A 25,622-nucleotide genomic window follows, 5' to 3' on the forward strand; every position below is an offset into this window, starting at 1 on the left:
AAATTCTGACATCCATCACATCAAAGAACCATAAAAAAGTTACAGCACAGAAAGACCATTCAGCCCATCATGTCTGCTTCCAATAACAACTTTATTTTAGCTTTTTTTAAAGTTGTGAAATGAAGAACGTTTGTTCTGCACCAGCTGCAGAGAAATATTTTTCTCTGGTAATTAATTTTGCAAAAATATAGATCTGAGTAAACTGATGCTGACTTTCCGCTATTACTGCAACTCTCAACATTCCTTCCTAAAATGGGTGAAAAAAAAACATTACTTATTACTGTGAAACACTGCATGAGGGAAGGGGGGAAATATAAAATGAAAAAAAGAGAGCCCTGAAATCAAAACCAGAGCAACAGATACATAGAAGAAAGATTCCACAGTATCAGCATGGCTGGTGCTTACTGTTTGGAAGTAATCTAAATCTGGCACCAAGCAGCAATATAACACTATGGATGATTTTGATGTATTTTATAAAATCATTTTATAACCAGAATAATTTAATGACAATATTTTACTAAACATACAATATTTTATGCTCTGCAAAATCAATGCAGTTTGAAAGAAATGTATAAAAAGCTAATTGCACTGTTGTGTTACACTAAGAGTGTAATGATGTAATTTACATGACATGAAATATAATAAAATGTTTTTAAAAGGTTATCTTTACATTTTCTATATTAGAGCATATTTAATGCAAATTCTCAGTTTTGATTTCACTTGCTCTTTCACTGTTGGTAACCTTTACTTTCTACAGCTGTTATTGGAGGTCGTATTTTACTAATAAATGTTATATGACCAAATTCAAATCACAGCATTGAGCTACATGAAAGGAGCTAGCTGCAAAACAGACAAAATGAATAACCAATATACTGAAAAAGATTAGGATCTATCAATTACTCCAAAACAGTTTTGGATGAACTTAAATTTTTACCATATGCAGAGCTCTGAGAGTAAATTGGGATTTTCTCCATTCCCATTGATGAGCACATACCAGTTTTGAGCAGTCCACATTTACATTACTGAAATTGTACCATTTATATATCCCTTATGTGGCTCATTAACAGATTATAGCATTATTGCAGGTGGATCACGATAGCAAAGTTTTCTGTTCCTACTCACAAGCTTCTTACACAAAATCACCAAAGAAAAACTAGCTCAGCCATCATTTTGATTGGCAATTGATAAAATCAATAAAAAAAATTAACCATATTTTCAGAAAAGATTGCCTTTGATATCTAAAGACAATTTAAAGACAATTATGAGAAAACCAAGAATCTAGTAACACAGATGTTATCCAAAGCCCTGTTTACTTAAGTATTTATAAAACTGACAAAAATATGGAAAACAACAAGTGTTGCAATTCCACATCTCCACAATTTTAGTGACTAAGGGCATTATAAAAATACTTTTTTTTGAGTCTTACCCTTGACCAAAAGCTGCCACTGAGGTGGCCCATGAAGATTGTCTATGGTGTTCAAACAGCCAGTTTCCTCAAATATTGAGGATCATGTAACTAGAAAGTGGAGACAAAGCTAAGACACCTTTCAGCATTACCTGATTTGTATCAGTAGGCAGATAAGACAAGGCAGCAGCCAGACTTCCTTGGGCAGCCAACAGACTAGCATATTGACTCATCTTCTCTGCCAGAACAGCACCCACTCCTTTATTGTTAGTCCCTTGGGTAAGTTCAATGGCTTTACGCAAAACCACTACTTTCTCAATCAGATCCTGAAAACAGAGAACACAAAAACACACAAGAAAACATTAAAATCTTGCTGTTGGAGAAGTTCTCTCTGAATTAGGTTACTGGTTGCAGTTGGAATCAGTCGCAACAAAGAGAGGGGCCTTGCAAATGTAGTCTTGGGAGTTAGAGACTACAAAAAGACTCAAGTCACTTTTAGAATTTGTTAGTGCCACAGGCTGCTGATATATAGGGTCACGTCACAGATTCCCAGTTGCAGATTCCAGTGTACAGAATCTGTGCAGCCAAAGTTACAGTACGGTACTTACTCAAGGCTGACTGACAGGAAGATCTGGGGGAAGCACATGGAAAATCCAGCAGATACAAGCTCGGCTTGTATCAGCTGGAGTTCAGAAGAGTAAGAGGTGACTTTATTGAAACATACAAGATCCCGAGGGGTCTTGACAGGGTGGATGTGGAAAGGATGATTCCTTGTGGGAGAATTTAGAACTGGGGGTCACTGTTTAAAAATAAGGGGTCACCCATTTAAGACAGAGATGAGAAGAAATCTTTTCTCTTAGAGGGTCGAGAGTCTTTGGAACTCTCTTCCTCAAAAGGCAGTGGAAGCAGTCTTTGAATATTTTTAAGGCAGAAGTAAATAAATTCTTGATAAGCAAGGGGGTGAAAGGTTGTCGGGGGGTAGGTGGGAATGTGGAGCTGAGGTTACAATCAGATCAGCCATGATCTTATTGAATGGTGGAGCAGGCTCGATGGGCCGAGTGGCCTACTCCTGATCCTAATTTGTATGTTCATATGTAAGTGGCACTAGCCAGCTGTGTCTGAATGCTTTTGGTCACACTTCAATCATGTGGATGTTGTGCAGCCAAGTTGTTGAGCAGCTGCCTAATGAATATAGAAGTTGCAGGCCTAACAAGCCTAGTTCACAACTTGTTTGCAAGCTCCCAGCCACCATGAAGCACTCCATCCACAGTGGGTACTGCAGAGTCCCTTGTGCATGCTACAGCCCCCTCTACATAAGCAGGACAGAGTTGCACACTAAACCATTCAGAGGTTGGTACAAGTATAGGTGGAAATATCGGCAACATCTTGTATTTATATAGTGCCTTTAATGTAATAAAGCATCCCAAGGCACTTTACAGGAGCATTATAAAACAAAATATGACACCAACCCACATAAGGATATATTAGAGCAAATGGTGACAGATTTGAGAGGGGGATTGAATGCTTAGCTGAAAAGATGGGTTTTCAGAAAGTTTTTTTAAAAAGGTGGAAAGAGGAATGGGGAGATTAAGGGATGGTGATTTGGACAGTGGAGCGGAGATGACTTTAGGTGCTGCCACCAATAGAAGAACAAATCCATAAGGGGGGGGGGGGGGCGAAAATCACTGAATAGGGACGCATCCCACTGGATTGTAAACAAGCCACAATGCCTTTCAAGAACTTACCAACTCCATTTGTTACTCAAAAAACAATTGCATTGCACTAAAAATCTCAATGACACTAACCTGAAGAGCAAGAGGTGAGTTTCCATTCTGAGCTCTGTCCCAACAGGCTACTAGTTTTTCTACATTACCAGCACAGATGTAGCACAGGCAGGCTTGGGCTTGAAGGCTGTTGTCCCCCTCGCTCTCCAGCCGCGTGCCTAAAAAATCTAAGATGGAAACAAACATAGCATAAAGCACACTAAAATGATTTTATGTAATTTATTTTCCATTTATAAACTAGATTCTTGTCTTCTTGGCTTTCACTTCTTTTGCTGAGAGTGTGGATGTGCTTTATGCTGCCAGTTGCTACAACTAACCATCCACCCATGATACCCTCTTCCAAATCCCCTCCTCCGTGCTTCTTGACTGGTGCTTTTCAGGTGAGCAAAGCGGGGATTGAATCTGCTTTTCTCACACTCTGGCGTTGAGCTTTTGTGCTCCAATGCAATGCAGTTAATGAGAGTGGGAGCCTTTACAATGTCACATCAGCAGGGCTTTGGGAATGACATCATAGGGCAGGTTGTTCTGTCCCTTCCTCTTGCCTCAGCCCTACAATTCATGTGTGCTGCTACTGTCCAGCCCCAGAATCACTGGCATTTCCTAAACCCAACCATTTATACCCACCTGCTGGCGTGGCCTAGTATTAATAGAAAGGGCAGAAAAGTGAGGCACAGTTGCAGGCCTCTCAGGCCTTGGACATAAAGAGTGAGCTATGCCCTCCCAGGTAAGCCTCAGAAATCCCAAAGCAATGCTAAAGGGGCAGAGACCCAGTGAAGCAGGTCTCTGCCTCTTTTTTCTGGCCTTGGGTCAATACAGACACACACCCGAAAACAGTGTTTTTAATTCCATTAAACGACAATCGTGCCAGCTAATTAGCCTCCCCCACTATAAAGCCATCCTTCACATTTTAATCTTTGCAACAGTTTTGTTAGTTTAGATTTTACTATAAAATATTTATTGTGGAATGACTTTTTAAAAATAGACATATCTAATTTTGCAGAAGGAACATCACTGCTAAATGGGAAGCAAGTAGCAGCATCAGGCTGAATAGCCTAATGTTTTAACCCAGATCAGATCAGCAGATCTCCAAATGGCTTTGTGGGTAGATGTATTGCTTGGTAAAATAAAATAAAATAAAATTGGGGCGAAGCCACAGAAATCATGAAGCACCCAGTTTTGATCCCCAGTCTATGTTGGTAGCTGATCTTAGCTGAACTGATGATAGGACCCATACATCTGTCCTTTGCACTAGGAATTGAATAGCCTACCAAAAACAGTGTCTATAATGCTGTACTGAAAGGTTGGAGGCACATGTGGAACTATAACCCATCATAAATCAGCACCTTTAGCTGAGGAATGAAAACATGGAAATATAAGGAAAAGTCAGCAAGTCACAGCTTTACTACATTCTAAGCTCATCTAAGTTAAGGGAAAATATGAAAATTATTGGATATAAACTGTAAAGAACATGATGCATAGGTGTCATAAATCACTGTAAAATATACAATAATGTAATAAAAAAAATGAATCAAGAAAATAACTGGCTCTATACACGGTGTTAAATGCATTTCTAAGTAGTGAGAATGGCAGCATCCTGAAATACATGAGTACAGCAAGATTGATAACAATTTGCATACTGCCAGTGCTTTCCAGCCAGCACCAGTCTTCTCTCTACCACCACCTGCTAATTGTAATGAGGTTCTGGCTATTTGCATCATGTCAGGCCAGGTTGGAAAGGCTCAGTTCCTGATCAGGTGACGATGGAAGTTAAACTTTTGCGATATCATATTGGATGTTGCAGCAACAACCTGTTATCAATGCTGTATCTTATATGCAGAGGAAGCTTTACCTAATTCTTTTGATTTCTATTTTAATCTTTCTTTATTAAAACAAAATAAATGTAAATTAAACTACATTAACTGCAAACCGTTTCCATTTAAAAAACAATGGTGTCTGGCCCTTTCAAGTACACCAGTACTGCAGAAATACTTAGATAATACAAGCAAGTTGTATTCATTATCAGTTGTTGTGGTACCAACACGCAGTGGCTCTGGTCACTCTATTCCATCTTTGGAGTTATGGGTCACTGGTGTTTCAATGAATAGGCCATGCCTCGCTAATAAAACAACTTGCCACTAAAATCAACCACCTTTATGATGCATCCCTCTTGTTTACAATAAGTTAGAGGCAGGATGATAAATACTTCAAAATACAGGGCAGAGCAATTCTACTCACCACAAAGTGCAGCAAATTCATCAGGTATAGCATACGTCAACAGGGCAGCCAAAGCTTCCTTCCAGTTCTGAAGATCACATGACTGTAGAATATCTTTCCAATCTCGTGTCACTACAGCATCTATCAACTAAACATTATATCCAAAACATCAGAACAAAGATAGGAAGTATTAAGATTCAAAACGTGGTCAAAACAGAAGCTACCTTACCCTGGTGATCTTGCTTTTTGTTTTGGCAAAGTATTTTTTTTGCGTCTTAGCTAGAAGCTCCTGTCCTCCAGCTATTGCTAATATGATGGCATCTGCCATTCGATTATCGTACAAGCAAAGATCAACAGCTCCTTCGAAGTTACCAGTCAGCAAAGCCTGAGTAATCAGCCCATCGACATCTGTAGTATGGAAAGGAATTTTTTTAAATGTTACTTACCGAAATATGTTTATTCAATCTATAAACCACTGAAATCCTTCAGTACAGTACTGAGGGAGTGTTATCTAGTCAGAGATGCCATTTTTCAGATGGGATATTAAACTGAGGCCCTGTCTGTTCAGGTGAATGTGAAAAGTTCCTATGGCACTATTCAAAAAATAGGGTTCTGGAGATACCCTGGCCAACATTCCTCCCTCAATCATCACCATACAAAGCTGATTAACTGGCCAGTCATTGATTTGCAGCTTGGGAGACCAGGCTGTGTACAAATTAGCTGTTGAAATTACCTACACTTTAAAAAGTAACCCATTCATTGTAAAGCACCGACAACATCATGAGGGTCTGAAAATATGCCATGTACCTGCAATTTCATTTTTATCCCCTTTCCTGACCGAAAATTAGCACACAATTCCAATTAAGTACTTATTTTATCCTTTGGGCTTGAAACTAAAGTAGGCAATTGTTATGAAACCAGTTAGTTGCTTCTCAAAACAACAGGAACATTGGGCAGCTTTGTCTGACATGTAAATACGCCACCTTTGCTGCTGTGTGTAGCAATAAGACTGTTGCAGTGTTTTGAGTTTTCCTTCTGTCTTGCAAGACTCCCTCTGATTTCACATTTCTCATTGCTGCTGAAATCTCAGATTCACTCCTCCATCAGCAGCCTCACAAAACAAACAGTCATGTTGAAGCTGCAGAGATGCTCCTGCCAACAGTTCAACTCAGGCGGTGTATACAGGGATAGGGGACCAGCACATCTTCCCTCAGCAATGCAATGGCTGAATCCACCATTCATAAAGACTCATGTTTGCATTTGTGCAGTTGAGAGCAAATGGCTGAATTCAGATGGGAGCTGAGCAATACATGGGTGCAATTTTAGCTCTGACAACAAAAAACAATTGGGGGCGGAGACAGACTTCACAACCACAGCTTTATTTTGACACTTTATTACATGGGAAAGACTAAACCACATCCACTTCTCTCATCTACTCAGATGATAAAGTGCACCTTTTATTTTAAATTGTTGTCCACTTTTCTATATTTTCCCCTGCAATACATGCTGCTTACTAGCTCTGCTGTATAGATAGTGGGATTACCCCTGCATATCCTGTAGCAGTAGATAGAACTCTGCAAAGTACAATTTTGCTAGTAGTTAGTGAGGATAGTGAGCTGACTTGAATGTACATTTTCTTTGTATTTTCTAGATCTAATTTAAAAATCAGACTAACTTGTGGAAAGAAAGCATCACATAAGATCTACTCAGTATTCCATTTAAAACATTTTGAGAGATAAAGGTCAACTATTCTTTCCAGAAACCGCTGACACAGCCACAATGAGCCACATGGCTTTCTGCCTTTTGTGCTGCAAACTTCTATGACTCAATTTGGCAATACACAGGCTTTATGGAAATTGCCTCATGGAAAATGTAGTCAGTCAGTTTTGGGAGCGAAATTTCTTAACTTTAGCAAATGTAAATAAAAAAAGTGGCGATTTCCGTTTTGGTACTTATGTTGATTCCTTCAATAAATCTGATGGGAGAAAGTTTCCTCCCTCATTGCAGAAGTTTGTGATTTATGTTCCAAAGAAAAATTACTGACCTCCACTGATAGAAATATTGAATTTGGTTCCATCCTTAACTTGCTTCTCAGAAGAGGACTCAGTGAGCTCCAAATCTTCTTCATCCTCTTCATGCTTACTTTCTGCCTACATAACAAATAAACTAAGAGGTAATTAAATACTATATTCAAAACACACTCAAACACAGGTACCACAAATATGTTTAATCAAGATTATTTGCATTTTAAGATACTATCTATCTTGTTTGGTATGCTAAGTATGTTCTATTATTTTGAAGAATAGAGTCACCAAGAAATGTGATGTATTATAAATTGCAGAATGTTGTGTCTGTCAGCAACTTTTTTTTATTGCAGTGTAGTCTGGAGAGATTCAGGCACAGTCCAAATCCAGATTTATAATGTATAATCCTGACTGGATTATGTTTTTCCCTCATAGTTCAGCCAGTTTATGCAGTAGCTCAGTACTGAAATAGCTGAAGCATATAGGCCAGGAAGATCCCAGCCAAAGCAGCAGCAGATACGTTACAACTGGCCTCAGAACCTGTGCGTCCGGGATGGAAAATCAGCTGTGGTTCCCATTCCTGATAACTATTCAGCATCCATTCCTGGAAATATGTGTGGGGACATCAGGAGAGGACAGGATTGGCTATTTGAGGTCCTCTCCTGTCAAAAGGCTGCCAATATTCACTGTAAAGACCATTTGCGGAAGGTAAGGTAGGATGACTGCACCCCTGAAAGGAGTCAACACCTTAAAGAAAGAAGGGAAGGCAGGTAAATCCCATTTGTAAAACATAGTTAAGCAAAAGCATTCAATACTCTGATCCATCACTAGCTGAGAAATTTGCAACATAAAACACTGGTTTCTAAGTCTGTGGAAGTACTAGCAGCACAAAATGTTAACCACATGCACACACAAACTACAATAAAATAAAAAGTTGGATCTAATACCTCCCCCGGCAACTGATCTTCTATAGCAGGGCTGTCTTCAGCACTTTCTGCTGTATGCTCAGAGTCACCAGGAGCCTTAAAATGGAAGGGTTAGATGACAACACCATAAGGAACATTAGGAAGCACAAGCAAAGCCAGAAGATAAAAATGTCAGGCAGGACAATGGGGTAATGAGCTTATTCCACAAGTGATAAAGAGTCATAATACTATAGGTCTGCGTTTGAGGCCAGTGAAACACTACACTTTTTATAAGCCCTTCCTCAGTTGTCGGTAATTGTGGTAAGACACATTCCACTCACCATCACCAATAGTTCCAAAGACTTGGCAAAAATGTAAATAGATTATAAAATAAAAATGTTACACAGTGTGTTAGCAGACTTTGATCTGAGCACAGACTGATGGGATCATGTCACCTTTCTCTATTGGCTATTATGGGTACTACACAAAATGTGTTTCAGCCTTATCACAGCTCCTAGTAGGTGCAGACTCACGTCATATAATTTGGCACTACATTGGAAATTTCCCTCAGAAGGGCCACAAGGGGACTGGTGTGGCAAATAATTGTCCTACTGGCGCAGTACAGGCTATTCGGAGGTTGAAGCACACTATTTAGGCAGAGTGTTAATTGTAACAAATTATCTGTTATTCATCTGTCATCAACACAAATTTTGTAAACAAAAATATTAGTTTTTTTGGGGAAAATAAATGAACAAAAACTCAATTTCTGTACCTGAATTTTAAAAACTGGGCTCTGATGGTGAGGCTCCCTTTTCAGCCTCACACTGACACTTCAGTTCTATCATTCAAGATCAATATTTATATAAATGCAGCAGTCCACTTCAGAATTGGGTAATGCAGAAATGCACTGTCTCAACTAAATATCGCACATACTCTCTCACACACACACAAGCAGATTAAACACAGTATTCATTTTTTAGTTTTTATTACCAGTGGGACATCCTCATCTGCTCTTTTTATTTATATCCTTCTTCTTTGGCCTCCTTGTCTCGAGAGACAATGGGTAAGCGCCTAGAGGTGGTCAGTGATTTGTGAAGCAGCGCCTGGAGTGGCTGTAACGGCCAATTCTAGAGTGACAGACTCTTCCACAGGTGCAGCACATAAAATTGGTTGTCGGAGCTGTTACACAGTTGGCTCTCTCCTTGCACTGCTGTCTTTTTCCCTGCCAACTGCTAAGTCTCTTCGACTCGTCACACTTTAGCCCCGCCTTTATGCCTGTCCGTCAGCTCTGGAGATCACTGGCAACTGACTCCCATGACTTGTGGTCAATGTCACAGGACTTCATTTCGCGTTTGCAGACGTCTCTGAAGCGGAGACATGGACAGCCAGTGGGTCTGATAACAGTGACGAGCTTGCTGTACAATGTGTCCTTGGGGATCCTGCCATCTTCCATGCGGCTCACGTGGCCAAGCCATCCCAAGCGCCGCTGGCTCAGTAAGGTGTATATGCTGGGGATGTTGGCCGCCTGAAGGACTTCTGCGTTGGAGATATGGTCCTGCCACCTGATGCCAAGAATTCTCCGGAGGCAGCGAAGATGGAATGAGTTGAGACATCGCTCTTGGCTGACATACATTGTCCAGGCCTCACTGCCATACAGCAAGGTACTGAGGACAAAGGCTTGAAACACTCAGACTTTTGTATTCCGTGTCAGTGCGCCATTTTCCCACACCCTCTTGGCCAGTCTGGACATAGCAGCGGATGCCTTTCCCATATGCTTGTTGATTTCTGCATCGAGAGACATGTTACTGGTGATAGTTGAGCCTAGGTAGGTGAACTGTTGAACCACTTCCAGAGCGTGGTCGCCGATATTGATGGATGCAGCATTTCAGACGTTCTGTCCCATGATGTTCATTTTCTTGAGGCTGATGGTTAGGCCAAATTCGTTGCAGGCAGCCGCAATCCTGTCGATGAGTTTCTGCAGACACTCTTCAGTGTGAGATGTTAATGCAGCATCGTCAGCAAAGAGGAGTTCCCTGATGAGGGCCTTTCGTACTTTGGTCTTCGCTCTAAGACGGGCAAGGTTGAACAACCTGCCATCAGATCCTGTGTGGAGGAAAATTCCTTCTTCTGAAGACTTGAATGCATGTGAGAGCAGCAGAGAGAAGATGATCCCAAACAGTGTAGGTGCGAGAACACAGCCCTGTTTCACACCACTCAGGATGGGAAAAGGGTCTGATGAGGCACTGCTATGCTGAATTGTGTCTTTCATATTGTCATGGAATGAGGTGATGTCCGTCAGCTCTGGAGATCCGATCCTTGCTAGTAGTCTGAAGAGACCACGTCTGCTGACGAGGTCAAAGGCTTTGGTGAGATCAATTAAAGCAACGTAGAGGGGCATCTGTTGTTCGCGGCATTTCTCCTGTAGCTGGAGAAGGGAGAAAAGCACGTCAATGGTGGATCTCTCTGCTCGAAAGCCGCACTGTGCATCAGGGTAGACACGCTCAGCCAGCTTCTGAAGTCTGTTCAAAGCGACTCGAGCGAAGACTTTCCCCACTATGCTGAGCAGGAAGATTTCACTGTAGTTGTTGCAGTCACCGTGGTCACCCTTGTTCTTATAGAGGGTGATGATATTGGCTTCGCGCATGGCCTGTGGTACTGCTCCCTCATCCCAGCACAGGCAAAGCAGTTCATGGAATGCTGAGGGCATAGCAGGCTTGGCACTCTTGATTATTTCAGGGGTATTGCTGTCCTTTCCAGGGGCTTTTCCACTGGCTAGTGAATCAATGGCATCACTGAGTTCCGATTTTGTTGGCTGTTCGTCCAACTCATCCATGACTGGCAGAGACTGGGCTGCATTGAGGGCGGTCTCAGTGACATTCTCCCTGGAGTACAGTTCTAGGTAGTGCTCCACCCAGCGGTCAATTTGCTTGTGTTGGTCAGTGATCGTTTCCCCTGATTTAGACTTGAGTGGGGGGGGGGGCGGCGATCTTCTTAATGGTTGGCCCAAAAGCTCTCTTAATGCCATCATACATTCCTCTGATGTTTCCGGTGTCGGAGGCCAGCTGAATAGCTGTTGCCAGTAGCCATTTGCACAGCGCCTGGCTGTTCTTTGTGCAGTGCTTCGAGCTACTTCAAGTGCTACGGATGTTAACTTGCTGGGGGCTTTCTTGTAGTTCAGCAGTGCAATGCGCTTAGCGGCTATGACAGGTTCCAGCTCTTCAAAGCGAGATTGAAACCAGTCTGCATTCTGCTTCTCACGTTTGCCAAAGGTGGTCATTGCTGAGTCATAGATGGCGTCTCAGATGTGGGCCCACTTGGTCTCTGCATCCCCTGCAGGAGTGTTTTGAAGGGCTTTTCCAAGTGAATTTAGAAACTTATGTAACAGCTGTGGATAAGAAATTCTGTTAGTGTTGATGCGCGGGTGGCCCTTCTGTTTGGAGTGATGCAGCTTCTTTGGTTTGAGTCTAACTTTGCTGCACACCAGGGAGCGGTCGGTGTTACAGTCCGCGCTGTGGAAGCTGCGTGTGATTTGGACACTGTTGATAGAGGCTCGCCTGGTGACTATGAGGTCCAGCTAGTGCCAATGACGTGATCTTGGGTGCCTCCATGAAACCTGGTGACAGGACTTGGTATGAAAGAACGAGTTGGTGATGCAGAGGTTATGATAGGTACACAACTCCAGTAGTCTCTGTCCATTCTCATTCATCCTTCCAATGCCACAGCGCCCAAGGCAGGAGGGCTGCTACCTTCTGTCCTTTTTCTGTCGTGCTGTTTGGTGCGGTGTTACAGTCCACTTGTCGGGCAATGATCCTGAGCTCCAAACACCCATTGAAGCAGGTGGACTGTGGCGGGACAGAACCTTTCTGACCGGGTGCTGCCCGGTTTGAGGCGGGCGGTAGCTGTCCAGTGAGATGTGATGACCTCTCCCACTGACAAAGACAACCCATGGCGCCCAATCTCTACACCAACTGAGCTGGACTTATAACCCGTAACTGTTGCCTTCCGTGTTGTTTTGGTCACTGTGAGGCGACTATGGAGTGACCTCTCCATGGCACATGCCTGGGCGGAATGTATGGAGGTCGTGAGTTGCCCACTGCCTTGCAGGCGTCTCGGCAAAGGGAGTAAACCCTAACAAAAAATCCGGAGCGGAACACCTAAGGCGGTCATGTGTCACCTTTGGCGTGTTTCCGGCAGTTCCTATAGCCATACCTGTGCCAAACGCCGTGCTCTGCACTCCTTTGGGCCCCACTAGGAAGGCCAAGAGGGGGGTTTTGACGCTTGGGTAACTCACAACCTCCATATTTATATCATAATTAAAAATATTGGCATACTGTGGATTAAAACAAATTAACCACCTAAAGCTTAATAGAATGCAAATGAAGCAAATTCTTATTCTTTATTATTCATTCTTGGGATGTGGGCGTCGCTGGCAAGGCTGGCATTTGTTGCCCATCCATATTTGCCCTTGAAATGAGTGGCTTGCTAGGCCATTTCAGAGGGCAGTTAAGAGTCAACCACATTGCTGTGGGTCTGGAGTTACATGTAGGCCAGACCAGATAAGGACAGCAGATTTCCTTCCTTAAAGGGCATTGGTGAACCAGATGGGTTTTTACAACAATCGATGATAGTTTCATGGCACAATTACTGAGATTAGCTTTCAATTCCATATTTTAAGTAACTGAATTTAAATTCAACCAGCTGCCGAGGTGGGAATTGAACCCTTGAACCTAGGGCATTAGCCCAGGCCTCTGGATTACAAGTCCAGTGACATTTCCACTAAGGCACCGTAGCAGTTAATGGAATATAAAGTACTTCCGCACACTTCCCAGAAAATCAGGATCGCAATTATAATTCCAACAGGCCTTCAAGCTTAGATTTCTTCAAACAATTAAGCGCCAATGCCATTCAACCCTCAGGCACAGAACTGAGAACAGGCAATGTGCTAATCCCACAATACCAATTTAAGCCACAGCATCAAGGTGCCTATCTGCTCCACAGTATCAGGAGCAGCAATCACAGCAGGCAAGTTACATAACAGACAGGAAAAAGAAGTCAACAATGGTTAATCATCCAGATTTATATCTAATTTTCCTTCAGTGAGATGACTGGCAAAGACTGTAGTAATGTCTACAGTTGCCAATCTGACTGTTAATGGGCATCTACCATACACTACACAATTTTTGAAAAAACTGTAAATAACGTATTTACTACTGGGGATTGGAACACTTCCATTTTGGCTGGCAGTATCTACATCTGGCACTCCCAGTTTCAGTACAGCAGAATAAAACTCTCTCTGCTCAGCTCCTCAACACAGCCTCAGAAGAACAGTGGCGCAGTGGTCAGCCCCGCAGCCTCACAGCTCCAGCAACCCGGGTTCAATTCTGGGTACTGCCTGTGTGGAGTTTGCAAGTTCTCCCTGTGTCTGCGTGGGTTTCCTCCGGGTGCTCCGGTTTCCTCCCACATGCCAAAGACTTGCAGGTTGATAGGTAAATTGGCCATTAGCAATTGCCCCTAGTATAGGTAGGTGGTAGGGAAATATAGGGACAGGTGGAGATGTGGTAGGAATATGGAATTAGTGTAGGATTAGTATAAATGGGTGGTTGATGGCCGGCACAGACTCGGTGGGCCGAAGGGCCTGTTTCAGTGCTGTATCTCTAAACTAAACTAAATGTATTAGTGTGATGCTTCTCCATTTTCCACACCATCCATGAGTGATCTCTTGGAATGAAACATCAATTAGTGGCAAATAAGGGACCATCTCATGCTGCAGACCTGTGTTCATTTGGAATTAGATTGAGATTGCCTAAACTCACTTCATGTAGATCCTTTACAGCCAGTAAGAACAACAGACTTTTAGCCATAGAAACAGGAGTTCCTTCAGTCTATCCCACCATTCAATTAGATCATGGTGGATCTCAACTCTATTTAGTTCAGTTTCGATTTAAACTCATGACACAAAGTTAAAAGGCCAGCACCTAATGCGCCGATGCAAATTTTACTCTTTAAAAAAGAAAAGGAAACTCGCCAGCTTGAAGATAAACTGTTCTCATTTTTCCATCTTGTGGAATAATATTTACCCCATGGTTTGTCCAACTGTGGTAAAATTCAATATGAATTAACAAGACAGAATCAATCACATTTTCGAGTTAAATAACAATTAATTTAAGTAATTAGTATGATCAAAAAAGGTTACTTCAGCAAATCTAGGTTACAATGCAAAAAGTATAGAGTGCTGAGATTAGAGAAAGTGGGGCAAAGAGGTTAAGAGAAATATGATTGAGGTGTTCCAAATTTTACTGGGTTTTGAAAGATAAATAGGGAAAAACTATTTCTTCTGCTCAGTTAGTTGGTAACTAGAGGACATAAGATAGGTAACAAAAGGATGAAGCGAAAGGTTTTAAGAAATACAGTGGAATGTGCTACCAACAGTAGTGGTGGAAATAGAATCCACAATAACTTTTAAAGGGAAAGTGGATAAACATCTGAAAAAGAATTTAAAGGGAGCAGGGAAAGTGTAATATAGAGTTGGACAAAGCGGACAGCTCTTTCAAAAAGTCAGCACACGCATGGCATGTGCTGCAAAATTCCATGATTCTAATTTATTAATTGCTGAACTATAAACACTGAAAATCATGCTGTGTTCCTTAAATACAGTATGTACATCTCCTTAAAACAGGAAATAATTATAAAACACCATTATTTCTTTAGCACCTAACAATCCAAGAAACCAACCTTAATTTTCAAATGTTCAAACAACAGAAGCAACAAGTTAAAAAAAAAAAGGAGGTGGGTGGGGGGGTGCGGGGAAGAGGAGAGCGTCGATGTAAAAATTGAAACGGATAATGAAGAATCAAAATTATGGATGTGAGAATGGAAAAAGACTGAGTTTAGCAAGATAAGAGGGAATTGGCCCAAAATGAACTGAGTAGAAAAGTCAGCAAACAGATTGATGGATTAGCAATGGAAAATCTTCAAAGATGAGATTCCTGGAATCAAAACAGATATACTCCTAAAAGGCAAAAAGGGGGTGGGCACAAAGGATAAAGTTCTTTAAATACAGAAGTCAAAACTAACCCGAAACTTGAAAAAGGGGGAATGTGATAAAATGACAGCTAACAATACTGAAGAAAGCCATGAGGAATATAAAACATGTAGGAGGCAAAAAGGGGAATAAGAAATTCTAATGGAATAGTATGGGATTTTATAAGATTAAGAGGAAAATGTAAAAAAAAAAAAAGAGTTAAGGACCACTTAGGATGAAGGGGGAATCTAGCTGGGGAGGCTGAAGGTATGAGAGGGATATATTTTAAAAAAAGCACCTGTTCCAAATCATGGTTAAAGTTATTATGTAGGTGTGCTCGAAAAGGATCTGGATGTAACTGAAAATGAAATGAATTGTTTTGCAGAAAAATTAGAACTCTAAGTAGATAAGTTACTGGGCTCCAATAACATGTAAACAGCTGAAGCAAGCCAGAGAGGGGATAGCAGAGACTCTGACTACAATTTCTCAATCCTCCTTAATTATACAAATTGTGCATTGGGTCTAGAGTGTAACCAAGCTTAACAGCCTTGTTCAAGAAGGGGAAAAAAATTAATTGGTAACTTTGAGTCAGTTAGTTGAATGCAAGTTATGGGCAAACTCTAAGAATCCATAATTCAAGATCAAGGTAGCAATTAAGTGATGCACAAGATAACCAAAGACAGCCAGCACAGAATTTTTTTTAAAAATTCCTTCATGGGATGTGGGCATCGCTGACATGGCCAACATTTGTTGTCCATCCCTAATTGCACTTGAACTGAGTGGCCATTTCAGAGGGCAGTTAAGAGTCAACCACATTGCTGTGGGTCTGGAGTCACATCTAGCACAGACCAGCTAAGGACAGCAGATTTCCTTCCCTAAAGGACATTTGTGAACCAGATGGGCTTTTATGACGATAACAGTTTCATGGCACCTTTACTGAGACTAGCTTTCAATTCCAAATTTTATTAATTGAATTTATTAATTAATTGAATTTAAATTCCACCTGCTGCTGTGGTGGGATTTGCATCCATGTCGCAAAGGTTTTAGCCTGGGCCTCTGGATTACTAGTTCAGTGACACTACCACTATCCTGTCGCCTCCCCTTAGATAAATGCAAATCATGTTAAAGAAAATGAATAGTGTTTTTTTTGCAGGGGGCCTGACTGTATGAAGGGAATGATGCATACAGGTTTTCAGAAGGGATCAATCATGTGTCTCAGAAGAGTCTGGTTACAAAGAAAATCAGTGATGTGGTATAAAAGGAAATACAGCAGCATGGATCGAAAGTCAGACGGTCAGGAAACAAATGGTTAGGATTAATGATATTTGCTCAGATTGGAGAATGGTTGAATTGGAGTAACTCAAGGGGTCAATGCTGGGTCTACTTTTGTTCTTAATAAATGTAAATTATTTGGATTTGGACACAGAGCATAAAATCGAAATTGCTGATGACACAAAAGGGGATTTGACCAAGTGTAAGAGGCCAAAGACATCTCTGATCACTTCCTTGTCTCCCTTACCACCCTGATCTCCCTACTCTCCTCTGGTCCCACTACTTTCACCATCTGCTCCCTGTAAAAAAAAACTCCCCCCCCCTAACCCCAATTCACTTACAATCACCATTTCAAATTCCTAAATCCCTTGCTTTTGGCTCTCGATGCACAATAACATTGCTGCAGCTGATATTATACTTAAACACTCACTTACCTTCACTTTCAACAACATCATACCCAACAAAATTATGACCATCTTCCACCCCGGTCACTGCCCCTCATACAGCCCATCTCCATTCCCTCAAGTCTGAGAGCTCCCAACATAAACACACGGTGCAACAACTGGCCTACTCATCCATCTTTGGATCTGGTTTAACCACCAAGGTCGACTGGGCCGCAGTCTCTTCTGCCAAAACTGTCCATTATTGTGAAATCATCCAGGAGGGAAAGAGTAGTGCTAGGCTCCTTTATTTCTACGACCAATTGCCTCTCTAAATCCATCTTCAATGTCACCTCATCTCTCATCTAGTGCAAGCAGTTAATGGATTTCTTTGTTTCCAAGATCAAGGACCATCATCCAGCTCCTTCTGTGGTTTCTTCCCTTTCTCTTGCTCACCACCACCTCCAGTCCTGCACCCACCACTGCCTCTCTGAAGTTTCTCTCCCATCTGCAAATTTATCTCGAAGTATTCTCTTCCCTTGATCCTCTGTGCACTGAACTCTTGTTCATCTCTGCCCCATACTACCTAATATTGTCAATATCCTCAGACATTGTCCCTCCTGCCTTCAAAACCATCACTTTCTCCTCAAAAAAACTCATCCTTGATCATTTTGCACAGCCAAAACGCCACTCATCTCCAGCCCCCCTTCCCTCTCTAAGGTCTCTGAATTGGTCATCGCCTCCCAGCTCCACGTCTAACTCTTCTGTAACTCCTGTTCAAATCCCTCCAGTCCTATACACAGCACTGGAAGGGCACTTATGAATGATATCCCTTGTGAACGTGATGGTGTGCATTAACTCTCCTCAACTTCTCTGCAGCAAGTGCTAGTCAACCATACCATTCTCCTCCAGTGATTTTCCTCTGTTGTCCAACTCCATAGGACTGGTCTACCACAATTCTATTCTTACCTTCCAGAATTCAGAGCATCTCCAATGATGATTTCTCTTCCTGCCCCTACAATGAGCTACTGGAGTCCCTTGAGGGCTTATCCTTGGCCCCCCCTCCTCTCTCTCTCATTTACAAGCTGTCCTTTGGTGAGATCATACACAAATGTGCAGTAAGCAAACACATGTATACATCCATCTCTGCATTTTCACCGCCTCCCTCAACTATGGCTATTATGAGACTGCTTGCCTGACATCCAAACCTGGAGGAATCATAACTTCAGCTTGTTCCACCAAAACTCTCTCTCCTCCCTGGCCGACGTCTCAGGCTGAACCCTATTCTTCACTATCTCGGCATCCTGTTCAATCCTGAGCTGAGTGCCCATCTCTGCACATTACCCACCTTCACCCTTACCTCAGCCTATCTGCCACTGAACCGCTCATCCATTCTTTCCAGACTCAACTGCTCCAATACCTCTCATCTTTCATAACACTCCAGCTTGTCCAAAACTTTTGTTGTATGTATTCTATTCTGCTCATTCTTGCCCTGGATGACCAAGATTGGTTTCCTGTTCTTAATGCATTGCAATATAAAAATCATTCTTGTATTCAAATTCCTCCACTGCCTCGTCCACCTTTTTGCGCCCCAAAGTCCTTCAACTCTCATATTCCTCCAAATGTTCTGTTCCTCTAACTCTGGCCTACTGTGCATCACCCATCACCATCTGCGACAAGAACTTGAATCACTTTGGATCTACTCGTTGGAATTTTGCGGCTAAATCTGCCCACAACTCTCACCTCCTTCAAAAACCTGCTCAAAACCCATCTCTGTGACCAAACTTCTGCTCGCACCTCAGTCTCCCCATTCCTGGCTTGACATGATTTGTTTCCCATACAGCTGTCTGTGAAGTGTCTTGGACTTTTTTTTAACTTTTAAAGTGTCTTATAAATGGAAGTTGCTGCTGTTGACTGTAAAAGACTTCAGAAGGACAGAGACAGTTTAATGGACATATGCAATGTAAAGAAATAAAGAAATGCATTGAGGAAAAATAGGATTATATATTTCATGGAAACAAGAATAAAGTGTAGAGAAAAAAATTACACCCAGGAGTACAAATACATAGTTTCTTGAAATGGTAAGTACAGGTAGAAAAAACATAAAAGCAGCCAGCAAAATTTTTGGTTATATTAAAAAGAGCATAGAATATGAAGAAATTCTGATACATTTGTACAGGCAATGGTTAGGTACCAGGTAGAGTAGTATGTGCAGTTTTGGACACCCCACTATAAAAAGATTATTAAAATGACACCGTGGATACAGCATAGATTGACCACGGTGGTACCTGGGAAGTGAAAACAGTGAGAAGAGACTTAAGATATGGGGACTATTTTCACTAGAGCAGACAAGGCTAAAGGTAGTTAACTCTTTGGAAAGAAAGACTTATTTCCTGTGATTGGGGAAATCAGTAAAGAGTTATTCACTGGCATGTCCAATGTCGGTGGTGACTTAAAACAGTGCTCCATTGCCTCTGTGTTGTCAGACTGTTTGCCCGACATACAGTCATGGAAGAACTGTAATTTGCTCCAATTAAACACTAGGATGACTGAAGCCATAGTCTTCAGCCACAAACTGTTGCCTCCCACTTGCTGTCCACGGTCTCAATATGAGCCAGACTGTTCGCAACCTCAGCATCCTAAATCAACTGAGCTGAGCTTCCAACCCATCACCTCTCTATCATAAAGGCTGCCTACTTCCTGCTTTGTAATATCCCAAATCCGCCCCTTCCAAAATTTCATCTGCTGCTGAAACAGTCAACAAGGTTTTATGTTACTGCCAGACTGGACCATTCTAATGCTATCCAAGGTCGACCACCCATCCTTCACTCTCCAAAACATGACCGCATCCCAAGCTTTGTTGTACTTATCCTAATCTGCACCAATTCCTGCTTACCCAGGTGTTCACTGACCGACACAGGCTCCCTCAACAATGACCCAAATTTAATAGTCATCTTGCTGTTCAAATAGCTTAATCTCTTACCATTTGTGTTCCTCCAACTCAGACATCTTGCCCAGTCCCACTCCCTTTGCCCCACTAGTAGCGCTCATGTCTTCAGCCATTTATGTCACAGGATCTGGAACTTCCTCCTTTAAAATATCCATCTCTCTTCCCCTCCTTTAACATGCTTCTTAAAAACCTCTTTTACCAAGCCCACCTAATATCATCTTTTGCTCTCAAGTCAATTTTTGTTTTGAATACAATCCTATGAAGCACTTTGTGAGGTTTTCCTACATTAAAAAGGCACTATTTAAATGCAAGTTGTTGTTGATATTGCATCGGCCACCGCTTAAAACACCAGCCAGATTTTCTTCCCTATTGAGGTCAACAGTGAGGGAAGTTTGCAGGATTTATAATGAGCGGCTGAGCTGATATCGCCTATTTTATGCCCCTGCCAAAGCTGAAAGTTATGCCATCAATTTAAAACTGCCACTAAGAGTGAGGAAAGTGTTTATGAGAAACCTCTTTGCACAGAAAGTTGTCAGAAGATAGATACGTGTCAGCTATAGCTCAGTTGGTAGCACTCTCCCGTTGAGTCAGAGGGGTGTGGGTTGAAGTCGCACTGCAGGACTTGAGCAGAAAATCTAGGTTCACACTCCAGTGCAGTACTGAAACAGTGTTGCCATCTTTCCAATGAGACATTAAACAGAGGCCCCGTCTGTCCTCTCAGGTGGACATAAAAAATCCCATGGCACTATTTTGAAGAGGAGCAGGGGAGTTATCCTAAGTGTCCTGGCTAATATTTATCCCTCAATCAACATCTCAAAAAAAGGGATTCTCTGGCCGTTATCACATTGCTGAGTGTGGGAGCTTGCTGTGCACACATTGGCTGCCACATTTCCTACATTACAACAGTGACTACACTTCAAAAATACTTCATTAAATGTAAAGCGCTTTGGGATATCGGGTGGTCATGAAAGGTATACAAATTCAAGCCTTTTTTAATGCTTTGCCACAGGTAATGGTAGATGCAAAGGCCACTCCATCTTTTAAGGGAAGGGTGATAAACATTTCAAGTAGAGAAAGATACAGGGCTATGGGAAGACAGGACAGTGGGATTCATTTTGATTTCTTCGTGCAAAGAATTGACACAGACAGGATGGGCTAAAATGACCTTCCTCTGTGCTGTAAAGTCAAACTGTAAACAAACTGACAGAATGGCATTCTATTTAGAATTTTTTTTTAATGTAAAAACATTTTATTCGTGCATAGTAACACAAGACAATTATTTTTTCCAATTTCAGTGAGATAGCAGAGAGCTGTGCTACATTTTGTTTGTTTTGCATTGTCTGTACCTGATGTGCTGGAAGCCCAATCTTGTCTGTTCCACTTTGTAGTGCTGTTGCAATCTAAAGCAGAAATGTACAAATGTTAAGGTTAACTGTGCAGGCCCCAAGGAAAATATTCTCAGTTATATTCTGTATTGTTCTCATCCTCCTCCCTACCGAGTACCATGTTATCAAGTAATCATTCCTCTAATAGATCTAATGGATATGAATTTATTTTTACCACTCCAATGTCACCAGTAAATCATCTTCCTACCTTCTCTGCAAGTTCTTCTTGCTTGTATCCTAAAAGCTCCAAGTATTTATTACGATGATCTTTCTCAAAGTTCACCTGTGAAAATAAGATTGAAAAATCAGTTAATGGCATTGAGAGATATACCGGCAGAGCTGACTGAAGTATCTGTACTGAATTGTACTTTCTATACCGCCTGAAAAATTTAACGGTGAAGATCAAAAGACAGACCACAAATGTTGGATTCAAAACAGAAAATGTTAGGTTTGCAGACTGGCCTGTGCATTTCCAAGAGAGAAAGAAAGATGAGGCCCAAACTTTTCCAATGCACCAGCTTTTGAAGCATAAGGATGAGGAAGAAGTGATGTCGACCTGTAATGTTTGTCTACACCCCATTGGGATATGAACCACATTTCCTGCAGGCCACAGTGAGTGGAGGAAGCTGAAGTTTGAAAGAGTTCTATTTTAACTAAATGATACAGGAGCATTCTGACATTTCTGCATCTTTTTCCAGCCTTAATGCTGCGTTTACAACAAATGAAATTCACCCCTATTGTAGCTGACTGTCCAGAGTTGCTAAGTGCCTAAGCAAAAGGGCCAAATAGATTTATAGTCCAGTTTTCATATTTATTTCTCTCCTGGCATGCAAGTTCTCAAAGCCTTTGAGACAACTGTTTTAAACGTATTTATTTTCTGTCTGCAGCAGCATCACTGCCATCAATAGGTTTCCCAATAGAAATCTCCCCATGTGAAGTCTGTGTGAAATCTCCCTAGAACAGGAGGGCTACCAGTATGCCAGTCAATGAGATGTTCAAGAGATGCTCAGTGCCTATCTGCTGATACCCAGATGCCCACTTCTGCAGACAGAGGTGACTAGACTTCACCTTGGCAGACAGTGCACATGGAAGCTCCAAGTCTGAAAGTATGGTTGTAACAGTAGACAAAATGTCAGATATTTATGCATGCCTGAGTAAACTGGTTCTTAAAAAGCATTCCAATCACAGTGTATCTTTTTTTTTAAACTGGTCGAAAGCTCGACCAAACACTCGAGTTTTATTATGGTGTTTGCCAGCTATTGATGAACTAAATAAAATATCAGTGTGTATAAATGGAGCCAAACAAAACACATCTAAGCTCCCTGATAACTCAACTTGTCAATGAATGGCAAAGCCATAGGGATTTCTCGTTTGAGAGATTTAGGCAATCTAATCCAGGATAGCTATTGCACTGTTACAATTACCCTCGGTAACCCTCTGTTAACAAATGGGTAATTGGCCAGGGTTCTCGTCCTTTATTGCTAAACCATGACTACTGGAGGAAGTACATGTATTTGGACATTGGGTGAGATCAGGCTCAGGTTCAGTTGTGATGCCTCTGCAGTTGAATAACCTGTTGACATTCGATCTCTAGGCTCATGCGTGAAGAGTAAGAGATACAGGAGGATAACCAGTGACAGTGGAACCACAGCCCAGTAAAAAGATGTGTCCTGAAGACCAGGAGAGTAGAAAATAGAGGAAAAGAGGAAAATGACACTGGCACTCATTTATTTTCTGTGAAACCACAAAAGTGAAACCATATAGCTGTGATCATCAGACCTGCAAACAAGGTTTAGAGACAGAATAAAAGACAAAAGGAGACTTAAGATCATTGCTTTCTTAACCTGTCTTCGCAGCTCAAACATTAAAACTACTTATGGATATATTTTAGTCAGGTAACAATAAATCATCTCTGCAAGTTATAAACCTGCATGCACTAGCAGTTAAACAGCTTTCTCACAACTGTATGTTAGAAATCAAACTTAAGAGGTCAACAGTCTAACAATTCCTACTTTATTAGCATTTCACCTCACCTTCAAGAACCCCCAAACATTCCTCTCGAAGTCCGTCTGAGCAACATTAACTTTCGACTGACAGTACTCCACAAAGCCTCCTGAATGAATAGTAGACTGCAGCGCATTGGAACGGTTCAGGAGTTCAGATTCTGTGACAACTTGACTGACGAACACTTGGAAAGGAACTTCCTGCTGCTGCTTCAAGTTCTGAAATGTGACCAGCTTTCCTCCAAACTTTGCAATGAAAATTGGCAAAAACCACATAAAAAAAAAGCAATGGAGAGAGAGAAAAAAACGGTCCTAGGTTAAGTTCAATTTACAGCAATAGTGAGTATATTAGGTGTGTCATATTAATCTATTTAAACTAAATCCTAAAATAAGAGTAAATTGATCAAATAAAAATCACTACACAAGTATTCAAACACACTATGTCAAAGTGATAGGAAGTGGGCAGTCAACCTCAGACATGCCAAAGGAGAGGTGAAGGTCAGGTACTTCCTCATAACAATGAGACAGGGATAAAATAAATAAAATGGTTCAACGAATTGGGTCTAACTGTGTGACACAAAACTGCAACTGAGGTAAAATGCAATGAAGTTACTTCATTGGTGCTGAATATATTGATAGATGTGGCACTCAGTTACATAATTAGAATCCCAGGGTCAAACAGTGATGTGGCAATAAAAACAGAAAATTTTGAAAATACTCAACAGGTCTGGCAGCATCTGTGGAGAGAGAAACAGAATTAACTTCTCAGGTCTGTGACCTTTCATCAGAACTGCCAGATCTGTAGAAAGCTGAGGTCAAAAGTTGCATGGTGAATGGTGAGTGGCGGGAGCACCACGCAGTCTTCCTGGACTGGGTATGTAAATTTAGCCAAGATTCTTGCTCTCGATAGCTATCCAGTTACTTCTGCAGTAAGAGTACACCTGGACATCAAATGAAGACATAAGCAGCCTTGCTGTGAAGGCTCCCACGGTCAAATAGCCTGTCAATTCTCACTGTTTTAGTTTCACACACGAAGAATGGGCATTTGGGCAAGGCAGAGATGGTACTGCCAGTAGATGTAGATTCATACTCTAGTATGTGTGATCACCTTCTGAGCAGGGGAGAAAGGGTTAAAAAGCTAGAAAAGTGTCATTTTCTAAATTATTTACTTTTACTGTAGATTATACAGATTTCAAAACTTACAGCAAATGTAGCTCCTACAGGGCGGCGAATCCACTTGGGTGGCTTTTTAAGAGGCAGCACAGCACTTGGCTGTGCTATGGACTGAGGGAGCTGTAAGGGAGGAAGGGTTTGTCCAGTACCGAATGGATCCAAATTCCCAAACGAGGAAGAAATCTATCAAAGAAAAATGTGTATTCGTAGATAATTAGTGATGGAGCTGAAAGGTATAAAATCACGCTTAGAGGCGAGGAGGCATCACTTCAGATTTCAGATATATGCTCGCACTAAGATCATAGCTGAAAACTGCAAATATTATTTTTGAGTTCTTAGCAATGTTCTGAAAGCAGCCAGTGTAACAGAAGTCGAGAGCAGGTCTACCACCTTTCCAGCTGGGGAATGGTATGTTACGCCCACTCTACCTCACTTTCCTCCTTTTTAGACAGTACTTAAAACCTACCTCATTGACCAAGCCTTTGGTCATCTGACCCAACATCTCTTGGTGTCATATTTTGATGGGCCGAAGGGCCTGTTTCTCTGCTGTATAACTCTATGACTATGAATGCCTCTGTGAAGTGCCTTGGGACGTTTTATTACATTAAAGGCGCTAAATATATATAAATATAAGTTTCTGTTGCTGTCACCTGACTGCACTGTTCATATACAACACTGGGCCCAATGGAGGATCTGATTTCTGCAACACAAAATGGTCAGCATGTGTGACACTTTAATACATAGTCAAGATTTTGGTGCTGCAATTTCTGTCGTGTACATATTAGCTCTCCTTCTGAACTCAAACTTTTTGCACACGTGCTGAAATTATGTAAAAGCATCTCTAATTTAGATACAGTGAAGGAACCACTGCAGCAAGAACAGTGACAAAAGCACACACTAAAAAAAATAAATCTTTTACGAAGATGGTGGTGATTGACTTACATTGTCAACCTGTCGCTGCCTTTGAGCATCAAGATTCCCACCCATGACAGAGTAGATGCTGATGTGGCCATCGAATGCAGCGGCAGAGAGGACAGCAGGATTCCGGGGGCACCACTGAATATCAAAGCACCATTGTGTCGCTGTAGGTAGCTCATATACCACCT

The 25,622-nt window shown here is 41.6% G+C and overlaps 1 protein-coding gene across 10 annotated transcripts in view; it reads right to left on the minus strand.

Moving 5' to 3' along the window:
- sec31a (SEC31 homolog A, COPII coat complex component) overlaps nt 1-25,622 on the minus strand; it is a 117,849-nt gene that overhangs the window by 46,814 nt on the left and 45,413 nt on the right. For 9 of the 10 annotated variants that reach the window (XM_068038188.1, XM_068038231.1, XM_068038240.1 and 6 more), the window contains exons 9-19: nt 25,459-25,620; nt 24,547-24,699; nt 23,374-23,589; nt 21,549-21,623; nt 21,302-21,355; nt 8,375-8,449; nt 7,448-7,553; nt 5,633-5,811; nt 5,425-5,551; nt 3,211-3,356; nt 1,558-1,731 (exon numbers count right to left, since the gene is read on the minus strand). In XM_068038188.1, the coding sequence (XP_067894289.1) occupies nt 1,558-1,731; nt 3,211-3,356; nt 5,425-5,551; nt 5,633-5,811; nt 7,448-7,553; nt 8,375-8,449; nt 21,302-21,355; nt 21,549-21,623; nt 23,374-23,589; nt 24,547-24,699; nt 25,459-25,620 (1,467 nt within the window). The remainder of the gene's footprint in view (nt 1-1,557; nt 1,732-3,210; nt 3,357-5,424; nt 5,552-5,632; nt 5,812-7,447; nt 7,554-8,374; nt 8,450-21,301; nt 21,356-21,548; nt 21,624-23,373; nt 23,590-24,546; nt 24,700-25,458; nt 25,621-25,622) is intronic. The other variant, XM_068038205.1, reaches the window with a different exon arrangement.

The sequence above is a fragment of the Heterodontus francisci genome, chromosome 1 (assembly GCF_036365525.1).
Source record: "Heterodontus francisci isolate sHetFra1 chromosome 1, sHetFra1.hap1, whole genome shotgun sequence".
NCBI classification, from domain to species: Eukaryota; Metazoa; Chordata; class Chondrichthyes; order Heterodontiformes; family Heterodontidae; genus Heterodontus; species Heterodontus francisci.